Below are 18929 nucleotides of genomic sequence, written 5' to 3'. Positions count from 1 at the left end.
ATTAGGTGTGAGTCATCCTCTTTGATGTTTCAGACTACAGGAAGTCTGCAGTAACTCAGTGAGTCAGAACCAGTGCCGAGTAGAGAGCAGGCCAGGATGTGGCAGGCAGGGAAGGGCAGGAAGGGCAGGGCAGGCAGGGCTGGGCAGGGAGGAAGAACTGGACCCCTGAGGGCAAACCTACGGTTCTCCTTCCCACAAGTCTCTGAAGCCATGGGCAGATGTTGTGATGTTATGTTGTATAGTGTGTCGTGTCATGCTTTTATCGTGTGGGTGGGTGGTGCTAGCCGCTGATACAATGGGTGGGAATGAGAACTGTTTGGTGTTCATAAGTCCTGGGGCGTAACATGATATCTGTTACGGATTACACTTTCGTAATGTAGCGGATGGCAACGAAGGAGCTTAAATCCTCATGCTGCTACCACATGAACCCTGAACACATAGGTAAACAACAGAACTCTGTTAGCATTAAGGCTAACATTAGATCAAGGTCCAGTCTGACTATTAGCATGAGCGCTAAACAAAATACACACTATAAACTGTCCAGTTAGCATGGCTTAGGTCAGAAAATACCATGGGACATAGGATATAGCATACGCAGCTACCGTAGAGTATTGGGACAGTGTCAGCGTTTACATTTGAAGCAGGGGGGCTTAGAATTTCAATTGGGACCTGGGTAGATTTCAATCATGCCTTGATGGATGGGCATGGATGGACACACACACACACACACACACTCACACTCACACTCACACTCACACTCACACACTCACACACAGATACTCACACACACGGCTAAAGCAGGTCTATCCCAGGTCATCCTGGTTCTTACCGGTCCGAAAGCTGGGTCCATTATAGGCAGCAGGTCTATCGGCTCCTTCTTTTGCTGCTTCTGACCACCCGACCTCATCATATCTGCCACCTTGTCCTCCACATCCAGATCCTCCTCTTCGTCCCCTGTACCCCTCTCTTTGTCTCTCGCTGTCACGGGGAAGGGGGTGGAGTTCTGTCTGTACCTCATACCATGGGGGGGCTTGACTCCAGCCGCTGAGACCTCAGAGACTCCACTCTGCTCACTGGACCGCCTCCTCTGCTTATTCTGCTGTTTCTGGACCTTCTTACTGATCGCTGCTTTTACCTGTGTGGGGAAAGTACAGGGTGGAAGATTCTTTAGAGCCACATTGATACTGATAGTCAGGAGCGGAGTCAAATTCCATACTAAAGTTTCATAAAAACTATTAAACTGATGTTATTTCATATTGAATAATGAAGAGTGATGGAATAATGAAAACATTCGTGTTTGAGGTTAAATTCACGGGTTAAATTCTCCCCAAAATTATTTCATCCCATAACCTCTGACGAAACCCGTAAGATTCCCTGGTTTCATATACCTGAAACAAAGTCCCTACCCCCGCCTCATTATATATCCGTCCTCCCATCTTCTTACCCTCAACTCCCCCTAATACACAGCAGTGAGCCCCTCACACACACACACACACACACACACACAAACAGACATAGGCACATAATATAATCAGAAAAACAAAAAGACGCTAAAACATCTAAGTTTGTTTATTAGAGGTAGAGAGAAATGACACAGCATAATTAATATATCAGCCACATTCTAAAAACATTGTGTAATTAACTGTAAATGAAGCATTCACGAAAACAAACACACACACACACACACACACACACACACACCTGTTTTGCAGTTTTCTCCTGCGGCGTGCTCATCCCTTCTGTAACGCCTCCTCCGGCGGAAGAATCCTTCTGAATGATCATGAACATCTCGGTGTCGTTTGCTTACGTGCTCACTCTCTTGCTCCCCCTCCCTCCCTCCCTCTCTATCTATCTATCTATCTATCTATCTATCTATCTATCTATCTATCTATCTATCTATCTATCTATCTATCTATCTATCTATCTATCTATCTATCTATCTATCTATCTATCTATCTATCTATCTATCTATCTATCTATCTATCTATCTATCTATCTATCTATCTATCTATCTATCTATCTCCCTCCCTCTCCTCTCTAGTTTTCCTAGTGGATTTATTTTAGAGATACCTCAAACTGACTTGATTAGTTCTATATTTACTAGAACTAAATCCTGCCTTGACTTGCTTTCTTATCCATCCAATGCTATAGACCTCTCTCCAAAGTTTAAAATCAGAAAAAAATTGCTTACTCTTTCTAAATAGAATCGCCCACTGTTTTTTACTTCCTCGATTTCCCTCCCCTATTCTCTTCCCCTTTTCCCCCGCTCTCCATCTATCCTCCTGTTCAGTGGATGCTAGCGCGTGGCTCTCTCCATCTCTTGTCCAGTGTCTAGGTGAGTGGGTTTTATCATCAGGTGTCCTGTAGCTCAGGGATTGAGTTCCTGCACCTCTGCCCTTCCTCGCTGTCTCTGAGTCCCTCAGGTGTCACAGTATCTCTCTCTCTCTACCTACCAATCTCTCCATCACTCCCCCAACCTGTCCCTATTTTCACCTCTCTCTCTCTCACACACACTCTCTCTCTTTCCCCCTTTTCCAGTCTCTCTATCATGTTGCCTGTCTGTTTCCTGTTTTGTGTAGTGATATGTAGTCTACCCAGTTTGACATGTGTTTAACCTACTCACTTCCTCCATCCTCTCTCTGTCCTTTTTCTTGCCTCCATCCCTCTCTATTGTGACCCTGTGTCTCGCCCTGACAATAATCCTCTGCGTTTACTCTCTCTCCCCCTTTTTTCTGTCGCTCAATCTGTCCCCAATCCTCTGCCCCGTCATATTCCAGGCCTTTGTTGGAACGCAAATTGGATTCTCGGTGAGGTGTTCAGGTCAGCCTTTCATTTGCTAAGGGATGAGGAGGAGGAGGGAAGGGGGGCTGCGTACAGATTCAAATAATGATTTGCTGCATAGGAGTTAAAAACATGACGTGACATCACCATCAAAAACGAACATGCATGAATAAATACATCATGTAGGCATGACTAAACACACACACACACCCTGGCTACTGAGGGTATAGTGTTTCAACACGCATGCACACACACACACACAGCTTGCCTACTGAGGGTATAGTGTTTCAAAACACACACACACAGCTTGCCTCTGTTTCATTTTTAGACACTACAGTGTAACTATAAGCTCGTCCTTATTTCCGTACATGTCTGACGGCTCCACAGATATGTAATTCCACTAAAAGCATCTATAAATAACACTACCTCTCTGCTCTTCCTCTCCAACTCTTCTTCCCATTCCAATTCCAGAACTGCACTTAGTCCAGTGGAGGCTGGTGGGAGGAGCTACAGGAGGACGGGCTCATTGCAAAGGCTGAAATTTGAAGGAACGGATCGGAGTCAAACATGTGGTTTCCATATGTTTGAAGTGTTTGATACCATTCCATGTATTCTATTCCAACCATTACAATGAGCCCGTCCTCCTTTAGCTCCTCCCACCAGCTTCCACTGACTTAGGCCTCATAGATCGATTGTGAAGGTGCACAAATAAAGTAGTTAATGGATAAATGGTGAGCATCACTCTCTCTCACTCGATCAATCACTTTCAGTTCACTAAACAAGGACTATAAAATACAACCTAGCCTTATACGGCTTGTTCTACTTCCTACATCTAAGTGTATGTACAGTTGAAGTCGGAAGTTTACGTACACTTAGGTTGGAGTCATTAAAACTCCTTTTTCAACCACTCCACAAATTTCTTGTTAACAAACTATAGTTTTGGCAAGTCGGTTAGAACATCTACTTTGTACATGACACAAGTAATTTTTCCAACAATTGTTTACAGACAGATTATTTCACTTATAATTCACTGTATCACAATTCCAGTGGGTCAGAAGTTTACATACACTAAGTTGACAGTGCCTTTAAATAGCTTGGAAAATTCCAGAAAATTATGTCATGGCTTTAGTTATGTCATGGCTCTACGCAGACGACACTATTCTGTATACTTCTGGCCCTTCTTTTGACACTGTGTTAACAACCCTCCAGGCGAGCTTCAATGCCATACAACTCTCCTTCCGTGGCCTCCAACTGCTCTTAAATACAAGTAAAACCAAATGCATGCTCTTCAACCGATCGCTGCCTGCTCCTGCCCGCCTGTCCAACATCACTACTTTGGACGGCTCTGACTTAGAATATGTGGACAACTACAAATACCTAGGTGTCTGGTTAGACTGTAAACTCTCCTTCCAGACCCACATCAAACATCTCCAATCCAAAGTCAAATCTAGAATTGGCTTCCTATTCCGCAACAAAGCATCCTTTACTCATGCTGCCAAACATACCCTTGTAAAACTGACCATCCTACCAATCCTCGACTTCGGTGATGTCATTTACAAAATAGCCTCCAAAACCCTACTCAATAAATTGGATGCAGTCTATCACAGTGCCATCCGTTTTGTCACCAAAGCCCCATATACTACCCACCACTGCGACCTGTACACTCTCGTTGGCTGGCCCTCGCTTCATACTCGTCGCCAAACCCACTGGTTCCAGGTCATCTACAAGACCCTGCTAGGTAAAGTCCCCCCTTATCTCAGCTCGCTGGTCACCATAGCAGCACCTACCTGTAGCACGCGCTCCAGCAGGTATATCTCTCTAGTCACCCCCAAAACCAATTCTTCCTTTGGACGCCTCTCCTTCCAGTTCTCTGCTGCCAATGACTGGAACGAACTACAAAAATCTCTGAAACTGGAAACACCTATCTCCCTCACTAGCTTTAAGCACCAGCTGTCAGAGCAGCTCATAGATTACTGCACCTGTACATAACCCATCTACAATTTAGCCCAAACAACTACCTCTTTACCTACTGTATTTATTTATTAATTTATTTTGCTCCTTTGCACCCCATTATTTCTGTCTCTACTTTGCACTTTCTTCCAATGCAAACCAACCATTCCAGTGTTTTTTTAGTTTTTATTTTACTTGCTGTGTTGTACTCACTTCGCCTCCATGGCCTTTTTATATTTTTATTTATTTATACATATATCTGTTTGCCTTCACCTCCCTTATCTCACCTCACTTGCTCACATTGTATATAGACTTATTTTTTTTCACTGTATTATTGACTATATGTTTGTTTTTACTCCATGTGTAACTATGTGTTGTTGTATGTGTCGAACTGCTTTGCTTTATCTTGGCCAGGTCGCAATTGTAAATGAGAACGTGTTCTCAATTTGCCTACCTGGTTAAATAAAGGTTAAATAAAAAAAATAAAAAAAAAGAATCATATGATAGGGTAATTGACATAATTTGAGTCAATTGGAGGTGTACCTGTGGATGTATTTCAAGGCCTACCTTCAAACTCAGTGCCTCTTTGCTTGACATCATGGGAAAATCAAAAGAAATCAGCCAAGACCTCAGAAGAAAAATTGTAGACCTCCACAAGTCTGGTTCATCCTTGGGAGCAATTTCCAAATGCCTGAAGGTACCACGTTCATCTGTACAAACAATAGTACGCAAGTATAAACACCATGGGACCACGCAGCCGTCATACCGCTCTGGAGATGAACGTACTTTGGTGCGAAAAGTGCAAATCAATCCCAGAACAACAGCAAAGGACCTTGTGAAGATGCTGGAGGAAACTATATATCTATATCAATATCTATATCTATATCCACAGTAAAACGAGTCCTATATCGACATAACCTGAAAGGCCTCTCAGCAAGCAAGAAGCCACTGCTCCAAAACCGCCATAAAAAAGCCAGACTATAGTTTGCTGCACATGGGGACAAAGATCGTACTTTTTGGAGAAATGTTCTCTGGTCTGATGAAACAAAAATAGAACTGTTTGGCCATTATGACCATCGTTATGTTTGGAGAAAAAGGAGGAGGCTTGCAAGCCGAAGAACACCATCCCAACCGTGAAGCAGCATCAGCATCATGTTGTGGGGGTGCTTTGCTGCAGGAGGGCCTGGTGCACTTCACAATATAGATGACATCATGAAGCAGGAAAATTATGTGGATATATTGAAGCAACATCTCAAGACATCAGTCAGGAAGTTAAAGATTGGTCGCAAATGGGTCTTCCAAATGGACAATGACCCCAAGCATACTTCCAAAGTTGTGGCAAAATGGCTTAAGGACAACAAAGTTAAGGTACTGAAGTGGCCATCACAAAGCCCTAACCACAATCCTATTGAAAATTTGTGGGCAGAACTGAAAATGTGTGTGCGAGCAAGGAGGCCTACAAACCTGACTCAGTTACACCAGCTCTGTCAGGAGGAATGGGCCAAAATTCACCCAACTTATTGGGTGAAGCTTGTGGAAGGCTACCCTGAAACGTTTGACCCAAGTTAAACAATTTAAAGGCAATGCTACCAAATACTAATTGAGTGTATGTAAACTTCTGACCCACTGGGAATGTGATGAAAGAAATAAAAGCTGAAATAAATCATTCTCTCTAGTATTATTCTGACATCCTAACTTTGTGTGATGATCCGAATTTTTACTAGGATTAAATGTCAGGAATTGTGAAAAACTGAGTTTAAATGTGTTTGGCTAAGGTGTATGTAAACTTCCGACTTCAACTGTACTTTGGGCTGAATTCTGTGCCATGTTATTTGTCATGTAATGTCTTTATGTTAGTCGTGTGTGCCATGTCTGTATGCTTAATCACGCATAGAAACATTTCCTAACAGATTGTAAAGTATTCTATTTTATTGGCCTCACTGCTATCTTGTCCTCTGACCCCTCCATTCACCCCACCTTTCTTAGCCATTATTAACCCCTTTCCGGCTGTAAGAGAAGTTGATAGTATGCAAGCCGAAGGCTAAGCGTATGTTGCCAAACATTTCTCCAGTTCCTAATGAGGTTTCCATTAATCACTTTAAGCCTATCTTTCTCCCTCATGCAGTCATTCATTATTGATGGGGGGGGGGGGGGGGGGGCACAACTCAGACTGGGGGAGAAAAGAGATCAATTATGGTAAAAACATCCAGAGAGACACTGGGGGTTAAAAATAGAGGGAAGTAGTTTAAGGTGTCAGGGGCCTCGAGAAAAAAATTATGAGAGTTAGACAGGTAATTCGTGGTGGTGGTGGTGGGGGACCAAGTAGTAGGACCAAGTTCAGGAGTATCCAGAGGTGAGGTGATTTGGGCCTGATTTGGGCCTCTCTGATGGTTACGGGATCCAGGTTTAGTGGTGTGAGGCTCTGAATGACATTTATTAAACACTGGAAATGTCTCTGAAATGATACTCAAGGTTGTTAATTCTTCCAATCATAAAACAAAGTCCTCTCATTGATCCCAGAGATCTACCTGTAAGCCTATGACAAGATCTCTCTCATTTTACAGAGAATGAGAGATGGAAAGAGGGAGGTGAGGGATGGATGGATAAACAGTCATGCAAAAAAAGGCTTGTGTTACTGCATGTAGATAAGCCTCGGAGTGATATCTCATTACAGATACTATAGACAGAGGAACTAGATGAACCTTAATAATTAATTTGTTTGTTAATTAAAGAAGGGATAGACAATGAACTCACGATGGGCCTGATTCAGACTTCAGATATGTAGACTTAATATGGACTTACAGTGGGGCAAAAAAGTATTTAGTCAGCCACCAATTGTGCAAGTTCTCCCACTTAAAAATATGAGAGAGGCCTGTAATTTTCATCATAGCTACACTTCAACTATGACAGACAAAATGAGAAAAAGAAAATCCAGAAAATCACATTGTAGGATTTTTAATGAATTTATTTGCAAATTATGGTGGAAAATAAGTATTTGGTCAATAACAAAAGTTTATCTCAATACTTTGTTATATACCCTTTGTTGGCAATGACAGAGGTCAAACGTTTTCTGTAAGTCTTCACAAGGTTTTCAAACACTGTTGCTGGTATTTTGGCCCATTCCTCCATGCAGATCTCCTCTAGAGCAGTGATGTTTTGGGGCTGTTGCTGGGCAACACGGACTTTCAACTCCCTCCAAAGTGGCAGACCACGTGTAACACCTGCACAGGATTGGTACATCCGAACATCACACCTGCGGGACAGGTACAGGATGGCAACAACAACTGCCCGAGTTACACCAGGAATCCACAATCGCTCCATCAGTGTTCAGACTGTCCGCAAATGGCTGAGAGAGGCTGGACTGAGGGCTTGTAGGCCTGTTGTAAGGCAGGTCCTCACCAGACATCACCGGCAATAATGTTGCCTATGGGCACAAACCCACTGTCTCTGGACCAGACAGGACTGGCAAAAAGTGCTCTTCACTGACAAGTCGCGGTTTTGTCTCACAAGGGGTGATGGTCGGATTCGCATTTATCGTCGAAGAATGAGCGTTACACCGAGGCCTGTACTCTGGAGCGGGATCGATTTGGAGGTGGAGGGTCCGTCACGGTCTGGGGCGGTGTGTCACAGCATCATTGGAATGAGCTTGTCATTGCAGGCAATCTCAACGCTGTGCGTTACAGGGAAGACATCCTCTTCCCTCATGTGGTATCCTTCCTGCAGGCTCATCCTGACATGACCCTCCAGCATGACAATACCACCAGCCATACTGCTTGTTCTGTGCGTGATTTCCTGCAAGACAGGAATGTCAGTGTTCTGCCATGGCCAGCGAAGAGCCCGGATCTCAATCCCATTGAGCACGACAGGGACCTGTTGGATCGGAGGCTGAGGGCTAGGGCCATTCCCCCCAGAAATGTCTGGGAATTTGCAGGTGCCTTGGTGGAAGAGTGGGGATAACATCTCACAGCAAGAACTGGCAAATCTGGTGCAGGCCATGAGGAGGAGATGCACTGCAGTACTTAATGCAGCTGGTGGCCACACCAGATACTGACTGTTACTTTTGATTTTGACCCCCCCCCCTTTGATTAGGGACACATTATTCCATTTCTGTTAGTCACATGTCTGTAGAACTTGTTCAGTTTATGTCTCAGTTGTTGAATCTTGTTATGTTCATACAAATATTTACACATGTTAAGTTTGCTGAAAATGAACACAGTTGACAGTGAGAGGACGTTTATCTTTTTGCTGAGTTTATGTGCGCGACTCTTGGCGGCAGAAAGAAAGTCATCGCCATCTGCGCCCATTCAACGTAGTCTAGATTTATGTTTTTATTACTTCTAAATAAAATTACTTTTTACGGTTCTCATACTCTTACATTGATGTTTTGATTTTTGCTTGAACGGTCGCTAAGATTATATTCGGTTGTGATCTTTGCAAAATAACTATTTTGGATGCAACAGTTGTTAGCTAGAATGCTAACGCTAATTGATATAGGCTGTAGCAAAAGCCAAAGAGCATTTTGCTGGTTGAAGTTGAAGTGTTTTGAAGTATAATGCAGTTGATTTACAATGACACAAACATTAAGCATGACATTCAAACGAGCCTTAAAATCTAATTATAATCCATAAGAACTCCAGCTTGTTCTGCCACCAACTTGCGCACTGTTTGAAAACACAGATAGGGGTATATATTACCTGTGTTATGTTGTAATAGACTTGTAATACCACATGTGTAAATTATGTAATACACAAGCGTATACATGTCCAGCACCAAATATTGAAAGTATATAACAAATTTCTTATTTTTTCATATCGTACTGTGGTATAGGCTGGTAGCTCCTCGCGTATCAAGCTTAAAGTGTCAGAGATAGACATTGTTTCAGCCTTCTGGGTTATAATCCTAACACACAACACACACTTCCCGCTAATACACACCACACTCACCTGTTCCTGCTCACACACACAGCACACACAGAGACACACAGGACCAGGTGGTGCTCTCTCAGTAACTCAGCCCCATCTTGACCCTCTGCTCTAATCTGAACCCCTTTCTGACCTGTTAGTTCTACCAAAAATAATTGATCAGGGATTATGGATTTTAATCAATGATTTCTTAAGTGCAGCTCTTAATCTTTTTAAGCTCATTCTCCTTTGTGGTCACCAGCAAGAGAATGAAGTGTAGGGTGGACATTGTTTGAGCGCCCTCCAGTGGACTGAAAGAGAACAACAGTCTTAATGCACCAGAGTCAAATTCCAACAGCAGCCAGACAGTTCAATATCTGCATGTTCCTAAACAACAATTTGTGCGATAGATCTGTAGAACGACTACACTGTGGAGGTAATGCAACACATTTTTATTATAGATGACACAAGATGACGCCGACAGTCACCCTGTTACTCGCTCCTAGCCAACGTTGTCAGTCATCACTAGCCAGCCTCCGGCCCAGGGCCCTGCCATGAACCTAAGACACTGTTACTAGCTGGCTACCACCCGGTACTCCACCCTGCACCTTAGAGACTGCTGCCCTATGTACAAAGAGTCATTGAACACTGGTCACTTTAATAATGTTTACAAACTGTTTAACCCACTTTATAAGTATACTGAACAAAAATATAAACGCAACATGCAACAATTTCAAAAATGTTGCTGAGTTACAGTTCATATAAGGAAATCAGTCAATTAAAATAAATGCATTAGGCCCTAATCTATGGATTTCACATGACTGGGCAGGGGAGCAGCTATGGGTGGGCCTGGTGTGTCTATACACACCATTATACTGTATATAATGGTGTGTATAGACAATATGGACAGTATATGAATAGAAAAGGTGTGTACAGCAGTAGTTATATAGGATGAGCCATGACTAGAATACAGTATATACATATAAAGTGGGTAAAACAGTATGAAAACATTATTAAAGTGTCCAGTGTTGAATGACTCTATGTACATAGGGCAGCAGTCTCCAAGGTGCAGGGTGGAGTACCGGGTGGTAGCTGGCAAGAACAGTGACTAAGGCTAATGGTGACTGTTTAACAGTCTGATGGTCTGGAGATAAAAGCTGTTTATCAGTGCTCTCAGCTTTATCAGTGCCCCAGCTTTAATCCACCTGTACAGTCTCCACCTTCTAGATGGTAGCGGGGTGAACAGGCTGTGGCTCAGGTGGCTGAGGTCCTCGATTAACTTCTTGGCCTTCCTGTGACACCTGGTGCTGTAGATGTCCTGGAGGGCAGGCAGTGTGCCCCTGGTGCTGTAGATGTCCTGGAGGGCAGGCAGTGTGCCCCTGGTGCTGTAGATGTCCTGGAGGGCGGGCAGTGTGCCCCTGGTGATGTAGATGTCCTGGAGGGCGGGCAGTGTGCCCCTGGTGCTGTAGATGTCCTGGAGGGCAGGCAGTGTGCCCCTGGTGCTGTAGATGTCCTGGAGGGCAGGCAGTGTGCCCCTGGTGCTGTAGATGTCCTGGAGGGCGGGCAGTGTGCCCCTGGTGCTGTAGATGTCCTGGAGGGCGGGCAGTGTGCCCCTGGTGCTGTAGACGTCCTGGAGGGCAGGCAGTGTGCCCCTGGTGCTGTAGATGTCCTGGAGGGCAGGCAGTGTGCCCCTGGTGATGTAGATGTCCTGGAGGGCAGGCAGTGTGCCCCTGGTGATGTAGATGTCCTGGAGGGCAGGCAGTGTGCCCCTGGTGCTGTAGATGTCCTGGAGGGCAGGCAGTGTGCCCCTGGTGCTGTAGATGTCCTGGAGGGCAGGCAGTGTGCCCCTGGTGCTGTAGATGTCCTGGAGGGCAGGCAGTGTGCCCCTGGTGCTGTAGATGTCCTGGAGGGCAGGCAGTGTGCCCCTGGTGATGTAGATGTCCTGGAGGGCAGGCAGTGTGCCCCTGGTGATGTAGATGTCCTGGAGGGCAGGCAGTGTGCCCCTGGTGATGTAGACGTCCTGGAGGGCAGGCAGTGTGCCCCTGGTGATGTAGATGTCCTGGAGGGCAGGCAGTGTGCCCCTGGTGATGTAGATGTCCTGGAGGGCAGGCAGTGTGCCCCTGGTGATGTAGATGTCCTGGAGGGCAGGCAGTGTGCCCCTGGTGATGTAGATGTCCTGGAGGGCAGGCAGCGTGCCCCTGGTGCTGTGCTGGGTTGTCTGCATCACCCTCTAGAGAGCCCTGCGGTTGTGGGCAGTGCAGTACTATGCATCTGTAGAAGTTCTTGAGGGTCTTTGGGGCCAAGTCGAATTTCTTCTGCCTCCCGAGGATGATATTAGATTGTTATTGTATTGCTACACTCTTAGAAAAAAAAGTGTAGCAAAAGGGTTCTTCAACTGTCCCTATAGGAGAACCCTTTTTGGTTCCATGTAGAACCCTCTGTGGGCCGATTTTCTTTCTTGAGTGTATGGTCAGGGGGCCGGAACATAATTACAAATCATTTGTAGACTGCAAATTGACCGTAAGAAGCCCAAACAGATAGAAAAGTTGACTAAAACATAATCATTTCAAACCGTGCTTACATTTGTATACGGTCACATATTATGTGTGGGAATACTTTGGAAGAGATTTCCAAAATTAAAATCACTTGGAGCGGATTTGCAGATGTTTTTACAGTCTTACATTTTTTAAAAGTAATATTTTAAGAAAATATGGGGGGCGGAGGTGTTGTTGCCTACCTTCACCACCTGGGGGTCGGCCCGTCAGGAAGTCTAGGATACAGTTGCACGGGGGGGACCCAGGACCCAGAGCTTAGTGATGAGCTTGGAGGGAATTATGGTGTTGAAGGCTGAGCTGTAGTCGATGAACAGCATTCTTACATAGGTATTTATCTTGTCCAGGGCTGTATGCAGTGTAATGGCAATTGCGTCGTCCGTCGATCTGTTGGGGCGGTATTGCGAATTGTAGTGGGTCTAGGGTCCCGGGTAAGGTGATATGATTCTTACCTAGCCTCTCAAAGCATTTCACAATGACAGAAGTGAGTGCTACGGGGCGACAAGTCATTTAATTAGTTCAGTTACCTTCGCTTTCTTGGGTACAGGAACAAGGGTGGACATCTTGAAGAGAGTGGGGACAACAGACTAGGATATGGAGAGATTTAATATGTCTGTAAACACTCCAGCCAGTTTGTCTGCACATGCTCTGAGGACACGGCTTGGGATGCCGTCTGGCCCGGCAACGTTTAAATGTCTTACACACACCGGCCAAGGAGAACGAGAGCACACAGTCCCCGTGAGCGGCAAGGGCCTGCGTCGGTGGCTCGATGTTGTTTTCCTGGAAGCGGGCGAAGGTGTTTAGCTTGTCCGAAAGTGAGGTGTCGGTGTCCGCGACGTGGCTGGCTTTCCCTTTATAATTTGTGATTATCATCTCATCTTTGAGCTGTTGAATTGCGACCATAGCTGGTCTCTTTATACACGTCCATGATCCCAGTCACCTTGTCGTGATTAAATGCGGTGGTTCGCGCCTTCAGTTTTGCGCGAATGCTGCCATCTATCCGCGGTTTTGGTTTGGATAAGTTCTAATCGTCACAGTGGGAATAACATCCTTAATGCACATTCTGATGAACCCAGTCACCGACGTGTATACGTCGATACTATTCTCAAAGGCGACCGGGAACATTTTCCAGTCTGCGTGATCAAAACAATCTTGAAGCATAGATTCTGATTGGTCACACCAACGTTGAACAGACCTTACCACGGGTGTTTCCTGCTTAAGTTTCTGCATATAGGTGGGGAGGAGCAGAATGGAGGCGTGATCTGATTTGCCGATGTATATACTCCGTTATGAAAATGTAAAATACACTGTAAAAGACTGTCATCTTACTATATATACACTTTATATAAATATAGTATGAAATTGTAATTTCATTCTTTGGCCATGTCCATTTGGAAGGGAAAGAATGTCTTGTTTAAGGTGCTTTTCAATGAGCTTTTCCATGTGGCTTCCATCAGTCCTCTGGCATGTGCTCTCTTTAAACAAAAAACACCCATATATTCCATGGAAACATATTTACAGGAAATGTTCATAAATGACAAAACCGTGAACAATAGTCACATGTTAGTACATTCGTGAATAGGATGATGACATTGCAGTTTCTCTCACAGGTTCTACATTGTTCTACTTTCTTGTCTTTGGTTCTCAGTGTTCTCTGACAGTTCTTAACGGGTCTCTCATACCTCCGGGTCCGGGCTAATAATGATAAGAGGCTCACGGTTTCTCCCTTTGATGATTGGCCAGGGGTTGAAGTAGGGGAACACCGGCTCTGTGAACGTGGCGTCGGAGAACGTGAACAGGTGACTCATATCCCCAGCGTCGTAAAACGCCACCACACCCCTCCCGTAGTCAAGGTACACCCCTACCCTCCTGGGGGAGCGAGGGGGGTGCAACAGGCTCTCCTCGTGGTTGGTGCAGGCCTCGTACTCGCTCCCTCCCCGCCCCTCTCTTAACACCAGGGTCCAGAAGCCGTCGTCGGGACACAGGCTAATCTCATCCTTCCTGTTGACCGAGGCGGCCGCCACCCCCAACCCCCAGGCCGTCTTGGTGCCCACCTCAACCACCCAGTAGTGTTGCCCTGAGGTGAGGGCCTGGCTTCCCAGGACAATGTTGTAGCGCGTGAAGCGCTCAGCGTTGTTGGGCAGGTTGGGCTGGATGTCCCCGACACTGACCTGGGTGCAGCACGTGGACACCCACAGCCTGGGGTAGGCGGTGTCTGGGTTTAGAGTCACCGCTGTCACACCTGGGAAGAGACAGAGGAATTGAAATACGATAGAAAGGACAGGCTGTCAGGTGACAGTCAGGTTTGATAGAATGCAATCAGATGGATCCTGTGGTGGAATGTTGTCAGATATGTGAGAGCTGTGGTCTAATGGAGTCAAGTGTCGACTATATGTGGTCAGGTGTGGTCTAACTCAATTTTGCTGTGGTTGTACCTGGCTGAAGGACAGCGTTCATCCTCCTCCAGGTGCGGTACTGCAGTGGTCCCAGGAACTCCCCCTCCGGCAGATCCACACACACCTCCGGGGGTCGCTCAAACATAATCTCCGCTCTGAGAGAGAGACGGAGGAAGAGAGAGAGAGTTTTTTCCCCCCAGAGTTCCCAGTTGTTTTGAACATGGCATTAGTCTCAGCGGAGGGAGGGAGAGAGCAGCAGAGGGTCCGCCTCTCCCGGTCCCCGCTCTCTCCTTCCTTTCCACCGGTGCGACTGACCAGATAGGGGACGCCGTCATCCACCTGATGGTGAAACTCGAGTCGCACCGCATCTGCCTCAATCATGCACAAATTCATGTTGTTCCTAACAACAGAGAATGTGAAATATTCCTAGATGTTAAAATAGACAGACGAGCTGCTAATAATAATAAAAATGCATGGCTATCAATAGGCCTTCACTTGGCTACTCACTTATTGCAGCTGCAGCGCAAGTGGAAGTACGGAAAAGCGTGTTTTATGTTTTGTAATAGTGTTGAATAAAACCAGTGTTGACAGTGCTGAATATTTTTTTACATGAATTCACTCATAAAAACAGCAGCGCTTTGCTGTATTATTTGACAGTCTCTCCCTGGTCATGGTTTTAAAAGTTATTGAATCTTAGGTAGGCTAGTATCAAACTTTGTTGTGGCCGGGGTCATGGAAGTTCTGTAGGCACGGTGATTTGCACTATCCGATTGGCCAACGTAGTAGCCTTACTCAATTTAGCCACAGATCTCCCGGTCTGGCAGGTAGGCCGAAGTTTGTCTTTTCAGACAAATGAAATAGATCAAAATGGTAACACTTTGCCTACCCGGTGCGCAGGGCTTCTGAATCAAGTGCACCTACTGCCAACAGCGCAACACAAATCTAAAAAAAGGAGCGCAAGCCTTTATCGTTGGCTTTACCATAAACATGTTTGGTGATCGACTAGGAATGCCTTGAAGATCGTCCGGTTGGCGACCACTGCCTTACAGTATGAATAAATAATATTGAAAAAGTGCAAGGAACATTGGGTTATTGTTTGTTTTTTTAATCATGTGAAGTCATGTGGATATTACACAGATCTATGAACTGTAGCATCAGATAAGAACCATGGATTCTTTTACTTACCCTCCGATAAAATCCTTGATTCCCTGAAAGAAAGAATAACAACGATGAGGCCCTGCTGAGACATCCACACACTCTTTCCTCAAAAACCTTCTACTTTATTCTGGATTTTTCTTCAACCCTTTCTGTTTTCGTTTTCACTCTCCCTCTATTTCTTTACCTCCCCACCCTTAACCCCTCTCCCTTCCTCCTCTACAATCTATATTTTCTCCCTTTTTTCCCTCTATCCATTACAGTCCCTTTCTCTTTCCCCCTCCCTCCACTCCTTTTCTTTCCCCTCCCTCCCTCCTCTTCTCTCTCATCTCACCCGGAGTTGTGCCGGGTTCTCGTTCTCTCGGAGTTTGACGCGGAGCTGGTCGGCAGTTTGCTCTAACTGGCCGATTTGCTCTGTGGTGTGTTTGAGGACCTCCTCCAATTGGTTGAGCCTCTTTTCCTTCTCCCGCTGCAGTCTCTCCTTCACTCTCTCCTCCTCCTGGAGAAGGAACTCCCTCAGGCGTCCAAACTCTGCACTCACCTGCTCCTCTATGTCTCCAGCATGCTCCTGAAGTAGGGAAGAACAGAGAAAAATAGAAATATTACAGACTGGGTTGGAATCCATCTTTAGAGACTGTGTTAGCCCACTGAGCTTTAGTCAAGGGGTTAGCTCTGGGAGCTAACACGAGCTTGTTTTATTTTATTTCAACTTAAAGGATACAAATAAGTCAATTAAGAAGAAATTCTTATTTACAATGACAGGCTGTCAAGAGGTGGCGACAGCAGTGATATAAAACAATGCAAAAAACAAAGACATCATGAAACACAATGAGACAGACACACGGCAACAGCACATTCGGTGAAAATGGAGGCAGGAGATAAACACATATTGATTCAAATCTCGTGATTCAAATCTCATGATTCAAATCTCATGATTCAAATCTCAGAAACGGTCACTCGTCACATGAACACCTAACCACCTCCGCTGCATAGACACACACACACACACACAAACACACAGCAACACGCAGACACACAGTAACACACACAAACATTTGCCACATCGGTCACGTGGTAGCTAGATCGTTGACACACATCCTTGCTCATACCCACTTCCTGTTCCCCACAGAGAGACAGAGGGAAGTGAAAGAACAAGTGATTGGAGGAGAGAAAGTGTTTCAGCGTGTGACAGACACAGACACACAGGGCATGCCTCCTTAATGGGTCCCGATGTCTGTGCTGTGCTCATCTTAAACGCAGGCCTCCACCGACATCGTACACATTCGGTATCTACCTCACACGCACACACTGTAGAGCCTGAACATTTCTCATTTACTTCACAAAGCCTTGTGAGGTGAAGCCTGTGTCAGAACAGAGAGGGAGAGACCTGGGACAATCCTACATTTTATCATTGATCTTATCGGTACTAACTAAGGCGTGTATTTTACGTAATTCTGTGTGTGTTTACATTTGGGGTGTGATAATGTGTTTGTGTGTGTGTGTGCCTGCACTGTGTCTGAGAGAAAGAATGGGTAATCCCATAATCAGAGTCATAATCTCAGCGTCATTATGCATTAGACATTCACAACAGTCCAATAACAACGTTACACCTGTAACAACATAATCACATTGACAAACTCTGTATAATTAAACTCATTTGAATGTGCCTGGGTGAGACAACGCACTGGAGTGTTGACTGGCCACTAGAAATGTTTCAGGAATGATGGGCACTGTAAATGAGAAGCCTCTCGCTGACAGCATGCAAGCACGCTCGTGCACACACACACACACACACACACACACACACACACACACACACACACACACACACACACACACACACACACACACACACACACATACACAGTCAGTCAGTCTACCTTGATGAGCATGATCTTGTTGTTGGTCTGGACCTGATAGAGAGAAGCCTGTTCAGTCTGGATCATTACTCTCTCCAGGGCTCTGGACAGCTTGTCCTGCAGAAGAGGAAGAAGAAAAACAGGTCACACACACACACACACACAGCTTGAAGTTATGTGAGTTGAACTGATGAACAGTGTTTTTCGTTATACGGAGATTCATTGAATTAGGCCTAACTCTCTTGGTAATTTAAGATTTGCTGTTTTGGATCCTTTGTAGTCTGACAACAAGCTTAATGTCTCATATGCCTGGAGGGCCTTTCCAACTAACTGGCTTCATTTCAACAAGTTACCCAAATGAACCCCCCAAAAGTTACAATGTAGATGGGTAAGATTTGTGAAAACAGTGTGGTGACTGAGGTATGTCACCAAATATCCAAAGCAAATATAAAAGGTTAAATATGTCTGGGAACTAAGCCCTGACACCAGCATGCCGAATTCCTCTCGAGCTCCAAGTATAGGCTACATCAACACTGACTTGAGTGTCTGCTTCTGTCTCGCGCTCTAGCATGTTAAAGACTCAATTATCTTGGGTCCACATTTATCTTACAAGACTTAAAATATCTGACTGAATAGTAACTTTGTGAACTTTGCTCAGTTTGAGATTTGTGGACAGATTCTGCCACAATTTATGCATTCCAATGCGTCGAGTCCCTGTGTCACTGATGTACGAACCAGGCTAACTTATATGTATTCCAAACACCAACACAGGTAGATACATAAATACAAAATATTGTTCTAAAAGTGTTACCTTGTAGTTCTCGAACGCCTCGTTGATGGGGATGACATTGTGCGTCTTGTGGTCTCGGGACATCCCGCACACCAGGCAGATCGCGAGCTGATCATCCTCACAGAATAGCTTCAACTTCTCCTCGTGCTCCTCGCACAGGTCTGACTCGAGGCGCGGAGAAAAATCGGTGAAACTGAACCCGGAGCTGGGCATAATGCCCCCCCGTTGCCGTTCTTCAGTATCCTGTGAGCTCTCCTGGTCCCCGGGTTTCCCATCCGTGGCTCGAGCTCTCCTCACGCTGTCCACGACGTTACACAGAAGCGAGTTGGGGCGCAGCTTCGGAGCGCATGTCTTTCGGCACTTCGGGCAGGTCGGGTGTTCATCGTACTTGGCCTCCCAGCACTGCGTAATGCACACGCGACAGAAGTGGTGTCCGCACTCGAGGATCACCGGCTCACGGAAGAGCTCGAGGCACACTGGACAGGTGAGCTCGCTATGTAGCTCCTCAAGCGTGCTGGCGTCAGTAGCCATTCCGAGCCGTCTGC

The 18929-nt window shown here is 45.5% G+C and overlaps 1 protein-coding gene across 1 annotated transcript; it reads right to left on the bottom strand.

Moving 5' to 3' along the window:
- Positions 1-399: 399 nt before the first annotated feature.
- Positions 400-18915, bottom strand: LOC120061891 (zinc-binding protein A33-like). The gene is made up of 8 exons (XM_039011668.1): positions 18406-18915; positions 17616-17711; positions 16070-16303; positions 15766-15788; positions 14620-14735; positions 13867-14426; positions 830-1135; positions 400-429 (listed from the first exon to the last, which is right to left on the bottom strand). Exons 1-8 carry the CDS (start codon positions 18913-18915, stop codon positions 400-402), a joined length of 1875 nt encoding a protein of 624 aa, XP_038867596.1.
- Positions 18916-18929: the final 14 nt, after the last annotated feature.

This window comes from Salvelinus namaycush, chromosome 17 (genome assembly GCF_016432855.1).
Source record: "Salvelinus namaycush isolate Seneca chromosome 17, SaNama_1.0, whole genome shotgun sequence".
NCBI classification, from domain to species: Eukaryota; Metazoa; Chordata; class Actinopteri; order Salmoniformes; family Salmonidae; genus Salvelinus; species Salvelinus namaycush.
The sequence above is the reverse complement of the archived record's forward strand: the minus strand, read 5'-3'. Positions and strand labels throughout refer to the sequence as shown.

Coding starts and splice junctions, on each gene's coding strand:
- LOC120061891 (XM_039011668.1), bottom strand. CDS start 18,915: ATGGCTACTGACGCCAGCACGCTTGAGGAGCTACATAGCGAGCTCACC. Junction 16,304..17,615: donor ACAAGATCATGCTCATCAAG/GTAGACTGACTG, acceptor TCCCTACTTCAG/GAGCATGCTGGAGACATAGA. Junction 15,789..16,069: donor AGAACCCGGCACAACTCCGG/GTGAGATGAGAG, acceptor TCTTTCTTTCAG/GGAATCAAGGATTTTATCGG.